The sequence below is a fragment of the Pleurodeles waltl genome, chromosome 3_1, assembly GCF_031143425.1.
Source record: "Pleurodeles waltl isolate 20211129_DDA chromosome 3_1, aPleWal1.hap1.20221129, whole genome shotgun sequence".
Taxonomy (NCBI): domain Eukaryota; kingdom Metazoa; phylum Chordata; class Amphibia; order Caudata; family Salamandridae; genus Pleurodeles; species Pleurodeles waltl.
Genome location: NC_090440.1, coordinates 1899623862 through 1899644354, shown reverse-complemented (window position 1 = coordinate 1899644354; position 20493 = coordinate 1899623862). Strand labels below are relative to the sequence as shown.

General features: G+C 42.9%; 1 protein-coding gene across 2 annotated transcripts in view; it reads left to right on the top strand.

Moving 5' to 3' along the window:
* The window catches only part of BMPR2 (bone morphogenetic protein receptor type 2), a 516537-nt gene that overhangs the window by 452177 nt on the left and 43867 nt on the right, over positions 1-20493 (top strand). For both annotated transcript variants that reach the window (XM_069226041.1, XM_069226042.1), the window contains exon 12: positions 6089-7359. In XM_069226041.1, the coding sequence (XP_069082142.1) occupies positions 6089-7359 (1271 nt within the window). The remainder of the gene's footprint in view (positions 1-6088; positions 7360-20493) is intronic.

The following is a 20493-nucleotide window of genomic DNA, read 5'->3' as shown; positions in this document are numbered from 1 at the left end:
CCCTCTTTTCCACAAGTTCGTGGTGAGGAACAGTTTCATGATGGTCCATTAATTTTGAATTTGTCATCTCTCTGAAAACATTGCAGATAGAAAGAACGTAATGGTAAACTAGCTGCCATTAAGCAACTTACTCACTTTTACGTGTCTGTCCAACAAGTCCTTTAGAGCTTTTATGTTATCTCTGATCGTCTGTTCCAGTTTCATATCTAGAGCCACAGCATTGAACCTTCCCTCTCTGTCTTTCACCACAAAACTTCTTAGAATGAATTTTCTGTAGAGGTATTTTTTTCCACCTCTAACTTCATTCTTTCCAAATACTAGGACCCATATCTAAATCAAATTTGCTAAACACAGTAATGAGTGACTCCACCATCTTCCTGTTCAGCTCCCAATCACCTTCCCAATCAGCATGTACCACGTTTTTCACTATAGCTATCATGTGTAAAACATTTCCCCAGTACTTGCAAAGTTCTGACTTTTCTTAATATTCTTTGACACACTCTATGATCTTGGTGTTCGGGTTTCTGATTTTGAAGTGAGTGTATTGAACATTGCCTGGCTTTGCATTATGTCTTTTGAATGAAGTGCACCCTGTGCCTTGTTCATCTCGGAGATAAGATATGCAAAACGTAATTAGTCATTGTTGTTCCAGAAAGCATTCCAACACCATGTTTCTGTAACCTCAGATATGATGAGCATACCTTGTGACAAATGACCATAATGGGTTCTGCTCAAACTGACTGCACAGTTTTGCTTCCAAAGATTTTAGCCTCAATAAATGCATTGTCTGTGCCACATCCACTGAGATAACTTACTGCACACCACAGCACAACTTTTGTCATGTGGAAAGCACCCATCATTTGGATAACGATCATCAAATTATACTGGATTGCTCGTAACAATGTCAGCTACAATACTGAAAACACCTTCATCGCAGAAAAGTGGCAGGATAGGCTGGTCTTCAAGCTGAGCAGGCACATTTTGGAATTTATTTTAGAGCTGTGTATGCTGTTCCGTAGTTTGTGACTGGAAATGGTATTTCTGGTAAAAACCCAATCTTCTTCAGTGGGAGGGTATTCTGGGAGATCAGAGCATGAATTCCAGCCCACTGAGGAACTGGCCATTCTTTATCCTTCAGTCTGCACTTAATAAGCAATATGATACATTCAGTTAAATCAGCTTTGCGGCCCGCAGCATCCGGTAGAAGATTCATGTCTTCAGCCACTTTGAAATTTTCTGGTACACTGGGACATGCTGATGACTTGTAGTGATTTTGCACACGTTGGCAAGGCAGTTGGGTTATAAGTTTGCAGCTTTGTTTATTTATGCCTACATCTGACACAGCTTGTTTTCCAGCAGCTATGTCATTGGTACAGTGTTGAAAAAGCACCATGGCAGTATCGTGTGCTGGATGTTTCAGAAGAGCTGTCTTCAAAATCAAAATTATCAAGTGCAGAAATTGCAAATCCTTTCCTGGTAAAGGTACTTGGAAGTGGCGAGCTGTCGGATTCACAGGATTTTACAACTTGAGCTGCTAACAAGTTCCTGCTCCGTACTATGTCACTATAGCTTGTTGATACACCAATCCTATTCATTGAAGTGATTACCTGTTTACTTTTGCACTTTTCATAAATTGCGTGGCCAGTCATCACTTGTAGCAGAGTTTTCTTTTTGCTGTGATGTAATTTATAAAACATGATTTGGAAAAGACAGTACATTTGCACAACATAAGTCTGTCGGTTCATGGGATTGTCTTCCACTTCTTCGCTTATAACTTCAAAGCCATCATCATTGCTGTCGGCTTCTGATCTGAACTCAAGAACTTTAGTTTGTAACAAATTTGCTTTGCTAATATTAAACAATGATGTAAAAAATGTTAAGTCAACCTCAGGCTCTGGGTTATCACAAAATGTATCATTAAGTCCAAAATCTAAATCTTTCAAGGCGTTTCCTAAATTGGTTCCTGCGGATTTTACTGCATCCTTTGAACTTATGTTGACAGCAAAGAACCTCAGGAGTCAGATTAGCTCAGAACACCATAAATGGTTCATTCCTTTTGTTAGACTGATAAAAACGACTTCTGTCATTGTACATTCGCACCAGAAAGATCTTAATTTCATTATTATGGATTATTGCAGTTTCATCAGTGTTGACCATTATTTCTCTGATCTCACGGATTGTGAACCCGTAGTCAGCACTTAAGAGTGGCTTTAAAACTTAATTAGCTTTTTTAAAGAGTGCAAATTTAACTGAAGGGTTGGGGGTTACATTGCTGCTGGGAGCTCATTGTACATTCGTATTTTTTAATGTATGCACGCATGCAGTATGGGTGGGCATACAAAACCCTTTCAGATACATTTACCTCGCTGTTTAGATCAGCTACTCAGCTGAAAACTCCATCTTGGAAGAAACTAACTGCAGAAAAAACATGTTTGCCCTTTGAGACTCATACTTTGTTGCTTCATCAATCCCTTTTGTCCTTGTGGCTAAACCACAGATAACACATTGAAGATCCTCTGCTTTCTGATCAGTTGTTGAAGGTGGGCGAGCGGTAGCCATCGATTTTCTGAGTGGATGGGCTTTTGTTTTTTGTTGTCGCTTTCTCAGAAGACTCGGATTCTTGTTGTGATTAACTGGTTTCTGCAATTTTTTGACAATTTTTTTTCCAGGCTTTTTTCCATTGCGTACAACTTAAAGCACTTGTTGCTACAATGCTAAAATATTTAATCTCTTCATCCAGCAGTTTCAATCTTCTGTTAACTTTGTCTTGCTGTTTTTCTGCAGCATCTCAAGCTCTTCTGTCCAGCAACAGTTGGTTAGCTTTTCTTTTCGATTAGTTTGACATATGACACATTTTCCTTTGTTAAAGGAGTCCTCTGATTTTGCAGTTGGCAACACTCTGTCAAGAGGTATCCTCTGCTACTACTTGCTTCACTCATGTTTACGAATTTGAATCAACGAAGAACCTGAAACAAAAACAATATTAAATTAAATTACCAATATGATGGCTAAGACCCATCATTACACAGCCTCCATTTGGGAAAATGGTGGAGGCTTGCTCCGAGGAATTATTTTCTGTCTCTATAAGACTACTTGACCCCCAAAACCTATATTTTGGAGTCAAAATGAAATATATAGGTCTCATGGTTCCTGAAACATTACATCATAACTGCAACCCGTATGCCATTTTAAAAAATGTTGTCCAGAAAAAATCTGCCCGGATTAGCAATGTCTAACCAAGCTAAATTATATCTCTAATGATACAAAAACACAAATCAAAAATGAAAATCTCTGGACAGCAATTTTTCTCTGCCGGTATATCAAGGAGCCAGGACTAGTAATTAGTAAAACCATAAATATTAAAATGTATAATAGTTTTGGCACCTTCGAAAGGAAAAAAGCAATCATAGGTGTGAAGGAAGAAAGAATCACCTACTCAAACAATGAGCCTGGCTGTTAAGAAGATGACTGCCTGCAGAGCAAATAAGCACATGATCTTGCTGAACACAATATTGCAAACCTTGAAGTTCACAGAACTTGTTAGCAACTCTCCTAGCACGAAGTGATATGATTAAGGACTACCAGTGGCAGCTTCAAAGAGTGATTGTCGGATATTGTTCGTAAATTACCCTAGTCTAGCTAGGGGGGTGAGGGAGTTTTCTGTGAAACACAGGTCCGAGGCCTCACTGCAGTGCCTCACATCTTTAGAGCAACGCAGTTGAAGAAGCAGACGGCCTCTCGCCTCAGCCAGCTTAGCACGGCTGGTGATACCAGGATTCTTTGGGTAATTACATAGCCTGCATGCCGTTGTCTCACCTCAACAAGCCCAGGTCGGGTTAAAATCCGAAATTTTTACTCTGGTTCATCTGCAAGTTATTTGCCTGATTGTAGCAGTGCAGTGCTTTAAGGGCTGTCTGTAAACTGGCTTTAGTGTGGTCCATGATTAGTTTTATCTGCATACTGCAGGATAGGTATGCGCACCCCGCCCAGCTTTGGAGCAACTAGGCTAGCTCCTTCCAGGGCAGCACTCAGGTCAGCAGAGTAAAGATTGAAAAGGGCCGTTGTATTATTATTTCAGGCACAATTCTTGTGGTGGGCCATCTTTTTCCTCAACACTTAGAAGGGGACAAAGTTCTGGAGAAGGGTACTCTAAAATGATCTGACCATGAGACTTCTCCTTTTGATCTGTCTGGATCTAGTAAGGGTGTTAGAAAAAACGGCCTCTGTTTTTTGGCCTGCTTTATGTGTATGTCCCATTAGAGTTGTTGTGATCAATGTCTACTAATTAATAAATGGATTAGCTATTTGAATGTTAAACCCTCCCAAATTCATGAAGTTTGCATAGCGAATCATTTTATGACCTTAGTGCTTGGAAAATGGAATTAATAAATCTCTTGCATACCCATGGGAGACGGTATAGCAGGACTCCCACAATGGAACATTGGTCGGAGGAAAAGATGACAAATGCTAGGGCATCTGCACCAACCAGGTCCTCAACCTGGACTGTAGCTCATTTTAATGGTTTCTTAAAGGCTATGGCAACTCCTCCACCCCGCCTTCCTTCTTGCTCTAGGTGTATGCGGATGTAGTGTGAGGGAGAGCCCGTTGCAGGTCTGGGCATAAATCCTCATCTAGCCATGTTTCGGTCATGAGGAGGACATCTAATTGTCCTTCCTCAATCAAATTGTAAATGTCTAAGACGTGTTTCATAGGGAACAGACATTTGTTAGTGCTGCTTTAACCTTCCTTTGGGTATTCAACTATTCTCCTTTGTCACTGACTCCTTGGTTTAGGGGGTGGAGCAGCATCTTACAGGAACGACAGCAAACTGGACTCTTTCAGTCTATAATCCCAGGGTTGGTACATCGTTTACTGGTTTACAGGTTGAGTATCTCTGCCGAAGTGTCGGTGGTCCGAGATCTTACCATTAAGCTGCCACCATCATGGAGTCTGGCACTGGCTGCAGTCTGGATTCGGGCAGGTGCAAACGGGCTTACCAGTGGAGTGCCTGCTTCACGCCGGGGCCATATTTTTATTGGAAAAGTTACTTGGGGACCTGAAACACTAGAGTGCTGCCGTCCAAAATGGTGCCTCTGTTTTCAGTGCCCCTCCCCCTGATCGGACCTCACTGCGTCGCTTGGTCAGAGTGCCTGTTAGAGGGTGAAAGCATTTTGTGAGTTTTATCGATTTAAAAACAGTGAATTCCATTAAAACAGTGAAGCTTTTCCTAAACTACAGATGTGATGAGATGGCACAGGTAATTATTATTACTAAGTCTATAACATACAAATTCAAATACTTCAGTTTAGCAGTTGTGCAATTAAATTCCCCGAGATTCCGACAATGCTGGTGTCTTCCTCCCAACTTGCAGTTTTACTTACCTGGCTCGGGACCGTCCTACTTTGCAGGTGGTGGAATTGTAAAGTTTTCACCTGATTAAATCACATATTTGGTGTTTTTACTTTTAAGGTAAAATATTTTACTTTTACGGTAAAATATTTTACTTTTAGTTACATTCTTGATATCATGCTCTCTCCGTTGCTGATTTATTCTCGCATTCTCGGCTTTCTGATTTCAGTGCACCTCTCGAAACTGCACGCCATATTCCTGTTCTCTCCTGGCTTTATTGTTCCTTGGTTCAGGATTGTACCTCAGATTTAGTGTACTCGTTTGCATGCGCCAGTTTGCCCATTATGTACTCTGCTTCTGGTCTCCACTATCATTCAATACCCTCTCCTATCTAAAATTTCACTTTCTTCTTATAATCACTGAACTATCCATACATTTCTTCCTTGTTAGCATTATTGGTAGTCTGACTAGAGATGTGAATAGGACCAGATCCAGTTTTTACTGTTTTTTTAAAATACATGATCCATGGCTCCCAAACCTTTATATAATGTTTAGCTATAAATGACTTGTGTCCCTAAGGCTACCAAGCTAGGATTTTTCATTCAGGAATACAAAATTAATGTATATAAACATATGCAAAATATCATGTGCACAATTAAACACATTAAAACAGAACTAAGTTTGTTTTGTTAAAAATAACCTACATCTAATACTTTCTTTTGTGTCTTTTCTCTTGAAGCAACTTGTCACACAGCAGGCGTGCCCCAAAGATTGGACCCTACCCAGATTACTCCTCTTCATCTTATATCGAGGACTCAATGCACCATGCTGACAGCATTGTAAAGAACATTTCTTCTGAACATTCAGTGTCAAGCACACCCTCTACTGCAGGGGAAAAGAATCGTAATTCGATAAACTATGAGCGTCAACAAGCACAGGCTCGTATCCCCAGTCCTGAGACCAGTGTAACAAGCTTATCTACCAACACTACTACCACCAACACAACCGGTCCTTCACCAAGCACAGGGATGACCACCATATCTGAAATGCACTACTCTGAAGAGGCCATCCCCCATGCTACTAACATGCTTCAGTCTAGGGGCCCAACACCAGTTTGTCTTCAGCTTACAGAAGAGGACCTTGAGACAAACAAGCTGGACCCAAAAGAAGTGGACAAGAACCTGAAGGAGAGCTCTGATGAAAATTTGATGGAACATTCGCTAAAGCAGTTCAGTGGGCCAGACCCAATCAGCACTACCAGCTCCAGCTTGCTTTACCCCCTAATAAAGTTAGCTGTAGATGGCACTGGCCAACAGGACTTCACACAAACTGTAAATGGCCAAACCTGCCTGATTCCGGAGGTCCCGTCAGCTCAAATGTACACTCTGCCGAAGCAGCAGAACCTTCCTAAAAGGCCCACCAGCCTACCCTTGAATACCAAAAACTCAAAGGAGTCAAGGCTTAAATTTGGCAGCAAGCACAAATCTAACCTGAAACAAGTGGAGACTGGAGTAGCCAAGCTGAACACAATCAATGCTGCAGAACCCCATGTAGTGACTGTCACCACAAACGGAGTGGCGGGCAGAATCCACAATGTAAACTCTCATGTCTCAGCAGCTCAGTACACTAATAGTGCAGTTGGCCAAACTAATAACACTGCAGCAATCCGAGGCCAAGAAATGTTGCAGAATCAGTTTAGTGGTGAGGACAGCCGACTGAATATTAATTCAAGCCCTGATGAGCATGAGCCTTTACTTAGAAGGGAGCAGCAGGTGGGCCATGATGAGGGTGTTCTGGATCGTTTAGGTGACAGGAGGGAGCGTCAGCTGGACAACATCCGAACAAATTCCAATAACAACAATAGTAATTCATGTCTGATCCAAGAAACCACTGCTCCTGCAGTACAGAACATAACACCCGAATTAAGGCAGTGTCCGACAAGAAGAGCAAGAAGGCCTAATTCACTGGATTTATCTGCTACCAACATATTGGATAGCAATATTATGCAGTGTAAGTGCAAGTGTTGCTAGAGGGAAAACATGGTTTGGTTTTCACAGTATATAGTTTGTAAAATGCTATTGAAGTATTTATATATAGTTTGATGGATTATGAGTTTGATGGATATGCCTGTGTTGAAGAGGTTGGGTGACACAAGTAAGGTTGGGAGAATGATTTGACATTAAACCCCAGTGTCCGTAATAGGTACTTGAAATGTTTTAGTGATTTACATATAATCTTGTGAGAACCACGGGAATATGCACAAGCAACTGTTTTTATATGCTTTTTGCATCTGCAGAATGATTTCCATGATCCTAAATGAGCAATTCTGGAAGCCAGGTTTTAACTTGAAAATATGCAAACTGCTAAATCTCATCACAAAACAGTAAGAACATGGGGAGGAGTCGGTTAGCATTGTTTTTGTTGTAGTGTGCCACATACTACATTTTGGCAGCTGCCTGCTGCTTCCAGGTGCAACATAAACGTTTTGCTTTTATGAAAAGTTCAAGGTTAATACAAGAAGTCAAACATTGTTTCTGGTCACCTTCTGTTACCTTTCTGTATTCTAGCAGTGCGAGAAGACAGTTTCCGCGTAGGATTATGAAGAACACCACACTTGGTCACACTTTTTCAGAGCTTGCTATGTTAGTAGTTTGTTTTCAGTTCTGTTGGTTGCAGCTTGGCAACTTTTAGTTCATTAGAGAGATAGAAAATTCTGTTTTCAGACTAGCACGTCCTTCCAGATACTTTTCTATAAGCATTAGCAAGTGTGAATTTCTGTTACTTCACAGTTGCTCATATGTAGCCTACACCATATCTGTGGTAATATGATTACACATGCGTCAGTCTATTCGCTGTTGTAAAAGTACCTTTGTTCCTTTACATTTATAGGTACCCATAATACTCTTTAATCAGACGTTATGCTCTGTATGTCTTTTTTGTGAGTTCTCTTTCATATATATAACCTAAACCGATTTATAATGCATGACTTATCACCCTGGGGTGTTTCCAGGCACTGGGAGTCTTGGCTGCGAGCTGGTTAGGTTATTCCTCAAAAAGCCATGTCTTGAGCTTCTTCTTGAATTCGGGGAGGGTGGGTCTGGTTTGTTGGTAGTTCATTCCAGCTCCTGGCCATGATGTAGGAGAAGGAGCGTCCTCCACTTCGGGTACGTTGGATTCTCAGCATTTGGGCAAAAGCGAGGTTGGTTGAACAGAGCTCTCTGGTGGGCTGGTGAAAGGAGAGTCTGTGGTTGATGAGATTGGGTCCGTTGTTGTGGAGGGCTTTGAAGGCAATGGTGAGGGCCTTGCATTTACATTTCTTGTTATGGGCAGCTAGTGTCGTTTCATGAGATGGGGGTGATGTGGGTTCTTCTGGGTAAATCCAGGACGAGTCTTACTGCTGGGTTCTGTGTGGTCTGAAGTCTGTCAGGGGGTTGTGTGAGCAGTCCCAAATATAGGGGGTTTCCGTAGTCTAGTATGCTGGTGAGGTGACCTGGCTTACTGCCTTTATGAATTTGGTGGGGATCCATTTGAATAGCTTGCAAAGCATGCCGAGTTGGTGGAAGCAGAATGCGCCCACTGTGTTTACTTGTTTTCTGAAAGTGAGCTTGTTTTCTACGATGAAGCCTAGGTTTTGGGCATGTTCTGTCGGGATTTGACCAAGAGCGGGGCAGCACCATTAGTCGTCCCAGGTGGAGAGGCCGTTCCCAAAGATGATCACTTCTCTTTTCTCCTGGTTCAGTTTGAGGCAGTTGTTCAGCATCCATTCGGCAATGTGGCACAATGTGTTGCTGAAGATTTCTGTGTGGGAGGCGTATACTCAGGGAGGGGCACGTCCTTCGGAAAGGGAGAGGACGAGCTGTGTGTCATCGGCATATTAAATGATGTCCATAGAAGGTCACGATCTCTGCTAGTGGTGTCACATAGGTGTTAAACAGGGTGGGGCCAAGGGAGAAGCCCTGGGGGACTCTGCATATGATGTCCTTGGGTTCTGATGTAAAAGGAGGATTCTCTGGGTGCATCCTTTGATGAAGGCGTGGATCAGTTTGACGGCGTTGCTTCTGATGTCTTGTAGTCTGAAGGTGAGGGTGTAGTGGCTGATGGTGTTGAAATGGTAGAGAGGTCGAGTAGTATAAGAACCACCTTCTCTCCTCAGTCTAGGAGGAACCTGATGTCGTCTGTTGCGGCGATAAAGGCAGTTTACGTGCTGTAATTGGAGGGGCTGCTGCACTGGGAGATGTCCAGTAAGTTGTATTTTTCCTGGTGTTCAGAGAGTTGTTTGTTGATGGCTTTTTCCAGGATTTTTGCTGGGAATGGGAGCAGCAAGATGGGTCGGTAATTTTTGAGTTTGCTGGGGTTTGCAGTGTTTTTATTTTTTAGGAGTGGCTTGACTTCAGCTTGTTTCCAGATTTCGGGGATGGTGGCTGTTCTGATGGAGGTGTTTATGATGGGAGTGAGGACTTAACTGATTTCCTTCTGGCCCAGGTTGAATATGTGGTGGAGGAAGGGGTCGATGGGTGATCCAGAGTGAGTGGATCCCATGATGGCTGCTGTTTCCTGGGTGGATTGGGGCATACAGTCCATGATCAGGTGGCTGTTAGGTTCTTCTTCTGGAGTGAGTAGGCGTTCGATGCTGATGGGCGGATGAGAGAAATTATTGTAGATTGCTGTGTTCTTGTTGTGGAAGTATTCAGCTAGTGAGTCGCAGAGGGTCTGAGAAGGTTTGATGGTGTCTTCGGAGGCCACTGGGCAAGAGAACTCTTTTATGATCTTGAAAAGTTCCTTTGGGCAGTTGGAGCTTTCCTCGATGCAGTTGAGGAGGGCAGTCCTTAGTTTCCAGGATTTAGAGGTGGTACTTTTAAGCTCTTCTTTGTAGATTGTACGTTCTGTTTGGTGTTTGCTGGTGCGCAACTGTCTTTCCAGTCATTTGCAGTCTCTTTTGAGAGTGTGGCGTTCCAGGGTGAACCATTTCTCTGGTTTACAGGATCGTCTAGTGGTGGAGCTAGTGATGGGGTCTACTTTGTTGGTGCAGTTGAAGATCCATTCAGTTAGTTTGTCGATGTGGTGTAGGTCAGGGTTGTTCACGAGCGTCGGTCTTTTGGAGTGGAGGGTGTTGCTCCATTGAGATTCAGTGATTTTCTTCCATTCGTGGATGGGGGTGGGCAGGGGTGTGATAGCGGGCTGTGGTTTTGTATCATATGGAGAAATGTACCAGCAGGTGTTCGGTTCATATAAGTTCGGAGGTGTGGGAGAAAATGACTTTGTTGCTGGCTGTGAAGATGGGGTCGAGGATGTGGTCCGCTGTGTGGGTGGGAGTAGTGACTAGTTGGCTAAGTCCTATGTTGCTGAGGTTGTCCAGGAGGTTGGTGGCGTTGTATTTAGTGTGATCGTCTATGTGAAAATTGAGATCTCCTAGAAATATGTAGTCTGTTGAGTCTATGGCCAGCGGGGCTATGAAATCGGCGATGTCTTTTCAGAAACCCCATCGAGGGCTAGGGGGTCTGTATGTGAGGGATGCTCTGACTGTTTTTGGCGTAGATTCTGATGAGAAAGTTGAGGTGTTCCATGAGGTGGGATGTCTCATCTTCGAAGGCGATGCATGAGATTGTGTTCTTGTGCATGATGGTGATGCCTTCTCTGTGACTATTTTGGTGGGATTTATGTATTACTTTGTAGCCTTCTGGGGTGGTGCATGCTATGTCCTGGGCTTATGAGGTTGCGAGCCATGTTTCAGTGACGAACATTAGGTCTGGGCTGACGATGGTTAGGGTGCCCTATATCTCCACTGTGTGTTTGCAAAGGGATTTTGCATTGATCAGTATGCAGCGCAGATGTTTTCCTGGATTGGCGTATTTGGGTCTCCTTGGAGCAGGAGAAACAGCACCAGCAACACGCGAATGGTCCATTTGTGTTCCTAGGGGAGGGGTGCAGCAGTTGTTGTCCTTGGGACCTAGATCCAGGAGTTGGTGGAATAGCTGGTGGTGGGAGATCCAGGGTTCTTGACGTTGGGTGCGGTCCAGGCGTGAATGGGTGCAGGCGGGCTTGCCTTTGGTGTGCCCGCCACTGAGAAAGGTCCTGGGAAGGATGGTGGCGAAAATTGCGGGAAGTAGGAGGTGGGACCAGTCTCATGAAGGAAGGCAGCAGAAGGCAATCAGACGCACAGAAAATCAGCAATAACAAGATCAACCGTACAAATGAATACGGCAGACAAAACTAAGGGGGCGCAAAAACAGTAATAACAGCTGAACAGAACAACCAGATAATACTTACAAACGAAGGTGAACAGTAACTGATGATAATAGATGAACAGTACAAGGAGAATAGATAGACTAGATAGACGATACTAAGGGGCACAGAACGGCACTGACGGAAGAGCAATACAAACAATTAGAACAAGCATTGGGCACAGACTCTGCTCAGTGAGGCGAACAGCAGCGGGGAAGAAAAGTGCAGGTATAAGGGTAATATTATCTATTTATAAGCTATTGTCTGCCAGCTACATATTTTCAGTATCCCATTAGTTTCATGCTTTTCTATGTTTTCTCAGGACCCTCTCTGTAGCTTGTATGAGTGCATATTAGGTAATGACTTTTCGGGTTGCACAATCGCTGCCTATTGTCCAAATCATGGCTACATATTAAAATGAATATGCTTTATCTTTGTCTATACTATTGCATGTCTTTTCTCCTTTTCCTCATGGGATCAGAATCAGATTAGTTGACACTATAATTTCCTGAAAGGTTTCAATATGGCAAGATTGTGGTTAGAGCCTAGGTAATTTGGGTGTAGTCTTAACTAGTAATGAAAAGGATCCTTCTTTACCTTGGCATCAGTAGCAGTGGGGTTTCTTCTGTTTTGTTAGGTCCCTTAGCCATGATTACATATCCAGAATGGTAAAAAACTCTTCTGATAAAGACTTCTAGATACAGATGCACCCAGGTTTACAATTCTTTGTGGCTTTGACACCACATATTCCATTGGGCAAGCCAATGGTACTAGTGTTTGCGTTCGCCACCATGCACTGCTGATATCAACTGGATTCTGAGGCCCTGTTCAGTGGGTCTCGCCGATTTGGGGACAAGGCTTGTTCTAATTTGGAGCGATTTAAAGAGAGCAGACCTACAGCATGCTCTCTAGGCTTATCTCTCCCACATCACCATCCGCAACAACCTTACTGCTCCTTTTGCAGATTTGTACGAGCTGTCCTGTACTGCAGCCTGTCCTTCCTTAGCAAGGAACCCAGCAGTTTTGCAGGTGAGGCTGTGGTGCCCACCACTCCTGCAGCCAAGGTCAACAGGCTGCTCAGTCTACTGCCCTCCCTGCAGTCCAACCTGCTTAACCCCTTTTGCATGCAGTTAGGGAAGCACAGCCACCCAGTGGAGGCAGGATTCAGTAATTCTTCTTGTGTTGGCAAGCTATAACATCTTGCAAGTGGGTCCTGCAGATCATCTGCAGGGGATATGCCTTGCTTTTCCTCTCTTTTCAGTGGCTTCTTCCACTTTCTCCCCTCTCTGACTGACAGAGGACCATCTCTCAAATTTGCAGCAGCAAGTGTAAGCCCTTTGGGCACAATGAGCTGTTGAGAGGGTGCCAGTGCCAGAAGTAGGACATGGTTATTGTTCCCCCTACTTTCTGGTCCCCAGGAAGGATGGAGGCGTTAGTCTTATTCTATACTTGCACCCTCTCAATGTCTTCCTGGCCCAGTTGTTGCCTGCACTCAACCCTGGAGACTGGATGTTTGCTTTGGAGCTGCAGCATGCCTATTTCCATAGCTGCTTCCTGCTGGCCCATTGGTGCTACATATGGTTCAAGGTGACATAGAAACCTTTTCAATTTGAGGTGTTTCCCTTTGGTCTCACCAGTGCACACTTTTGGAGGGCAGGGGTGCCAGTTTTCCCCTTCAGCAGTGACTGGTTGTTGAAGGTGGGCTTGCCCCAGGCAGTCATCAACCACCTCCAAACTAAGGTGAACCTCCTGTGATCTTTGGGGTTCACTGTCAGTATGCTGAAGTCACATATGACAGAGTCATTCTGCCCACGGTTTGATTTTGTGCCTTTCTCCATGGAAATAGAGTCCAGGAATTTTAGGCTGTGATCCAGATTTTTCAGCCTCAGTCCTGGATATCAGTGAAGCTGAGTCTGTGGCTGCTGGAATTGATGGCCTTTTGCATCTTACTGGTCGAACACAATAGGTGGCATATGTGGACCCTACAGTGGGATCTGAAGTCTCAGTGGGGTCAACATCAATGGTACCTCTCCGACCATGTTCAAATTTCAAAGGAGACTGCAAAAGATCTGCAGTGGTGGCTACTAGACCGCAATTGGTTCTGCAACAGACCTTTCTCCCTTCCTCACCCAAAGTTGACAGTGTTGACCAATGCATCGCTTCTATGTTGGGACGGCCATCTGGGAGAGAGCGGTGGAGATCAGAGGCCTCTGGTCTTTGGTGGAGCCCCGGCTCCCTTTCAACCTTCTGGACTTGAGGGCCATCCATTTGGTGTTGAAAACCTTTCTTCCATCCTTGAAGGAGAAGCTGGTACAGCTGCTCACAGACAACACCATCGCTATGTGGTACTACGACAGACGGTTCACAAACCCTTTGCCAGAAGGTTCTGTACCTCTGGAATAGGCCAGACCGCTGCTGAGGGATCTTCCTAGTAGTGAACTACCTGGCCGACTCTTTGAATGTCAGGGCAGACGAAATCTGCTAGAGGTACCTAGCAAATTATTAGTGGCAATTGCATATGGATGTGACACAAGGGCTCTTCCGCGAATGGGGAGAAGCTTGGCTCCATCTCTTGACCACCGCCTAGAATGCACAATGTCAGCACTTATGCATGTTGGAGTTTCCAAAGCGTATCATGCTCTGAGATGCGTTCTGCCTTGAGTGGAACTCAGGACTACTGCATGCCTCTCTGCTGATACTATTCCTGCCCAGAGTTCTCAAGAAGATAAAGACTGACTGGGCCCAAGTCATCCTAATCACTCCCGATAGGGCACAAAGAGTGTGATATCCAGAGCTCCCAGGTTTGAGCATCTGTCCTCTGATCAGGCTGCCCCTCCAGAAGGATATGCAGTTGCAACCGAAAGGTCGGGTTCTGGACACAGGCCTTTGCAGTCTCCACCTTCACACATGTAGATTCAGTGATAACTGAGCACCTTTGACGTACCTCCAGAGGTGTTTGATGTCATCTTTGCAGCCTGGCGTTCATCAATGAAAACTGTATAAGACTGTTGTTCTGACTTATTTGTAGCTTGGTGCAACACTTGCCAGGTAGATCCCGACCAGGCAAAGTTATTTGATGTTCATCATAATGTTTATTTTGTGGTATTTACCCTATAAAACATGTACATGCGTAAAAACTACAAACACCCAGTAGTGCCCCAACTATCATTAGGATTCACTTGTATGTTGTGTACAAGTGATGAAAGATGATAACAAAAAAATCAAAATAACCAAAAAAATGCTAAAAACTACTATAAATATAAGTAAAAACAAGTATTGCCCATACATATCAAGGCGATCTTCAAATCTGCAGTTGTTATGCATTTTTCAAAGGTTTACAAAATCTTTTTCCACCCTACCCCTTTGGCATAATGGCCTAATGTGTTCTCCGTCGATCCATTTTACAGGTGCCCCTTGCTCTCCTCACCCTCAAGACAGTATTCCTTGTCGTCATTAGATTGGTGGGTAAGTGAGCTTTAAGCTCTGTGTCAACCCACTATACACCACACCTTTTCCCCAGACAAACAGGTTCTTCGGACATGAGCATCCTTCTTACCAAAAGTTGTGTCTCCATTAAATGTCATTCAAACCTTCACCCTGCCAGCATTCTAAGCCTTCTATGTTCTGCCTCACCTCTCTAAAAAGGAGACACCCCATCACTTGGACCAACAGGACAGAGCTGAGATTTTACATAGATTGTACCAAAAAAAACACCGGGTGGACGATCAGCTCTTTGGATGGGTTCCCTGGAGCAAAGAAAGTCAAGGCTGTGCATGTCCAGCTCGATCATGCTCTATATTAGGATTGTGGTGTGTATTAACATCTGCTGCACATTGGCTAAAAAGCTGAATCCAGAAGAACTATGTGCTTATTTTACCAGGGCCAAAGCTGCTACCACTGCATTAGCACGTGGGGTCCTTTCCTAGACAATTGCCAGGCGCTACATGGGTGTCCCTCCATTCACAAAGCACTTTTGTCTGGCAGTCAGGTCCACTGAGAAGGGCATTTTGCCTGCTCAGTTCTACAGGATATTTTGGCTTGAGCCATTTACAGACCCACCTCCAATTTGGTTACTACTCTGCTATCTATTCAAAAGGTGAGGAATTTGCGGCTAGAAGTCTCTTCCAGAAGAACAAGTTAATTATGTGCACTAACGCTCTTTCTGGGAAAGACTCTACCTAGCAACAGATCCTCATAGACCCTTACATCATCCCAAGCCTTCCTGTGGTGTGAGCGAACACTACTGTTCAATAAAATCCCAAGTCTAGGAATCTGCACACAGTTTGCATAAGTTTTCTTTTGGGGCGCACGTTTTGGGTGCAGACACTCTTGAAAGAAATTGAGGTCATAGTATAGGCCTTGCACATCATTTCTGGAGCAGACTGTTGTTGGTGCAGAGTTGACCAGCACCTTCTACCAGCATGCTGGGGTACTACTGAAAAGTGTCTGGATCCAGTCGGGTATATTGAAAAGGTGAGAAGTCTGCAGCTAGATAGAGCCTCTACCAGAAAAAGTTTTATCAAAGGTAAGCAAAACAAAAACCTTTGTTCACATCATGAATCCTTTCATAGATTGCCATTTTGCACATAGTTTCACTATCTAATGATTTAGTTCAAAATAAAATGTTTTTCTTAAAAGAGCAATCTGGTTGTTGCAATCATTGGTTATGTTTGTTGACAATGACTACAATAGCATTCCACCACATACAATTTCCCCATCTCTTTTGATGACATATTTAGGTAGACCTGTTTGTCACTGGCTTGAAAGCAGCTATGACAACAAAATAGAAATTCACTAGAAGAATTGCGGCCACAGTACATTTGATTTGCAATATATCAATTCAAGTAAAAAAAGGATACCTCCATTTTTATTTTTCAAGCTGTTGTGGGAATTCATGGGGTCTGGCAACTAAAAAATCATTAGTTAGGATTTGCCGTCTGTGCAATGGGTGGTCTTTGTAGATAGATTTACAAACTTCAATTTTTAACTTCCTCATGACCATGACAGTATATACAAGGTCAAAAGTTTGAAAATTCTCAAAGAGAAATTGAGTATACTTACAGTTGTGTTGAAGCAGAGTTAAATTAGGCACTTATGCATCAAGGGCTCCATCATGAAAATGTATGTGACTTCAAATTGGACCACTGTGTTGTTATAAAGATTTACTTTGAAGAAGCTAAGGATAATGTTTCATCAAAACCTCAGGAGGGTTATCGTCTTGCATTTACGCTTTAAATTCATTCCTCTTGAATCTTGACTATAAAAAACACCTCTGCCCTCTCAAAGGGACACCAAGAGCCATCTATAGTTAAAACTATGAATGCAACAACAGTAATTTAGGAAAAGACTTTGGCTTTGAAAAAGAGAACAGTATAAAAAATCTATTTTCAATTTCATTTTGATTCCTTGGTCTTGAAACATTTTGGAAGACTGGCATCATCAGCCCTAAAAGAACATCATCAGCCTTGACTCGGACAACAACCTGACTGATCAAAACCATCACAATAGCCTTCAGGTGAACATGATGCATCTTTGAACCAAGGATCCTAGGAAAATAGACGCTAACCTACAGTGCCTAAATCTTTTGTAAGACTTCAAACTTATACAAATTAATTTTGCATACAAATATATCTAGAGAGCTAAAATCAACTTTAGGAAGGCTTTTACAACAGTTTCCACTGCTCAAACAGAACAGTGCAACCAGAGAAGGGGCTATATAATCCAGCAGAAGCACCACTTCTCAAGAGCTAGATACAAGCGGTCCTTATTATAATATTCAACTTGTGCCACTCTACATCCCAGAGGACTACAGACAGCACATGCAAAGTGTTTAGGGTGGTACAGGGTAGTTTCGCTAGAAGGGTTATTGGTTTAGTCTTTCATCGCTGGACATCCTTATGAGGTACTGCTCTGCGGTTTCCTGGTAAAACCATTAATACATTATCAAAGAAGGCCTCAATACCTCACAGTGCCTTCACTGATTTTCAAACCAGCATGTTAAATTTCAGTTAGCAATCTGTTAATTTTTTCTGGAACATCTAGAATTTAACAGACTAGACCCATTCTAGGTAGGAGATGACATGCAGAACTTGTGACTACTTGGGGAAGAGACTCGTTGTCCCAGACTCAACTGTAGGATGCCTACCAGGCATAGAAAGCAGGAGACGGAATGTGGCACAAAAAGCACATCTTCTCTATCATAGGATGTATGTTGATAACCATAAACTTTAAAGTAATTCCCCACTACATGCAAGGACACCTGGGTGATTCATCATAAGTATCTATGTGTATATCAATAGAAAAGGTACAGTTCAACGTGACCATATGTGTCAGAGCACCCTGTAAAAGCCTATGATAGGCAAGGTTTCCCAAATTACAGACATTTTTGTGTTACCAAGAAACCGTTTCTCTAAACTATGGTAAGTGCAAACTGCTGCCTCCATGTCTAAAGAATGAGGAAAAGTGCAGGTTTCATTAGAGGAATAGTTGAAAGAGGCCTCGTCTCCCTTGAAAGCTGCAGGAGCTTCCACTACCCATGATGGCATGTGCTGCTAGTTGCCTTGCTGAGTGCGTTCTTTTTCTGGCTCTTGTAACTGGGATACTAGGGACAGACTTGATATTTTCCCACCGACTTCTCAGAGAATATTCTGTAATAAATCACCTTTTTTGAGCTTTCACAGTGCATTTTTTACAGACAGCTAAAGTATAAAGCTTTTTCCTTGACATTTTGCAGGGGTCAAAATGGCATGTGATGTTACGTGATGCTTACAAAGCACACAAACTAGGATTACTTGCTCTCATAAATTTGCCTGAGTAACTAAGGGCCTGATTCTAACTTTGGAGGACGGTGTTAAACCGTCCCAAAAGTGGCGGATATACCACCTACCGTATTACGAGTTCCATAGGATATAATGGACTCGTAATACGGTAGGTGGTATATCCGCCACTTTTGGGACGGTTTAACACCGTCCTCCAAAGTTAGAATCAGGCCCTAAGTCTTTTAAGATTTAGGAAGCAGTTGGAAATCCCTTTTATGACGAAGTTTATCCGGTAAAGAGTTCCTGATAGCGAGGGCCATTACACAAAAAGCTCGACCTGCATTTTCGAAATTTGGAGACTTTGAGATGATTGCATGTGTTAACCTCAGTTTACGTGTGGGATTATATTTCTTTATATTTGTTCTACCACAAATTTAGGGGCTGGCCCATTCAGATTATTAGCCACTGTACAGCACCTTAAATTGTATTGGTTCCTTCACTGGAAGCCTGTGAAGTGTTTTTTAATAAGAGAGCGGCATGAGTACATCTAGGAACAGGCTTATTTTGGAAAACGTGAAGTTTTTCTCATGACATTAATCAGTCCTGCATATACATATGCTTAGTCAAGCCTTGCTTTGATAGTTGCTATCGCTTTTAATTTTAATGATTCAATGGATTGTAATTACACATTTCCTCAAAACTTTTATTTAAAAAAATGAGCATTTAGGCACTTGAGACTGCAGTGTGAGGTTACCATCAATCACAACCCCCTAAGCCGTTAGCAGAGGTTGCATGAGTTGGAACTCAGACAAGTTCATTTAGCCAGTTTAGATGATTGCATGTACTAGATTTGCTATTCAGCAAGAGTATTTCCAACTTGTGTGTATTCTGGACCCTGTCCAGCCAGCAATAAACCTCATATTATTTTGAAATGTTGTTTGAGGATACAGTACCATCTAGAACTCAACAGCCTTTAGTTACCAGCTCCACAATCGGGGGCCTGTTATATAAATTAAACAAGTGCTCGGAAAGTGCAGAGCCTTCGGGAACTCCACATTCAAGCAAACTTGGTGAGCGCTCTAGTGGTTATTCGTGTCAGACTATAAAATGAGTACCAGGGCGTAATTAAGACAAGCCCGTCTGTGCCTGTCTGTGTGGCAGGGGTCAGAAGCCAGAACCTTACGTTGTTCTCCTTCAAGTTGCTTAACATACTCTTCAACTCTTAAATGTGAGTGCAAGCAAGAGCTGCTATCACTCATTTGACCCCAAAGGTTTATCTTTGTTATGTGACATATATATTACCACAACCTTAGGATACAACATGCGTTTTCGCAAAGGTATGTACCAGAATCCTCCTTTGATTAAAAACAAGTTGCGGCAGATGTATCCTATTTAACTGTTGGCCACTGCCAAGACACAAATTAGATCTATCCGCTTTCCTTGATGAGTCAGCCGGAGGCCCTGTTTCTTACTGAAACTTGGCTTAGTGAAATGTCCATGCAGGAAGTAATACAGGCTGTTCCAGTGGGCTATCATATAGCTAGATGTGATAGGCCAGATAAAATGGATGGCGGAGTTGCCATAATTTATAAGGAAACTTTGAGTGGTGTGTTTACTCCACTCACCTTTCCAGACTCTGAGAGTCTTTCCATCTCCATAAACCTCTCCCCTACTTTTACCTTTTCAGGGGTATTGGCTATTGTCCTCCTGGTTCGGTTACTCAGTTTCTACAAGCCTTACCTGTTATTTTGACCGAACAGGTCTTCCAGAAAAATCATTTTGCCCTTCTGGGAGATCTTAACTTGCACTTGATTGATATTAGTTGTAAGAGTTCACAATCCTTTACATTTTTGCTGCCATCCAACTTGTACAGTTGGTGGAGGATCCAACGCACAAAAAGGGCCATCTTCTGGACCCAATTTTTACTAATCTATCAAATATCAGTACAACCCACCCCCTCCTTTCGTTGTTGGTCTAAATTGATCCCAGCCAGTTGTGAAAACACTCTTTTAAAATCGATACCTGAAATAAAGGGTGAAATATCAGAGGTAATTTTAATGTTTAATAGCTGTATCAAGGCCTCGTTAGATAAGTTCATACGTCTTGGGATTCATAAATTGGGTGGATCGGAGGGTCGGTCCCCTGGTTCAACCTGTACCTGTTG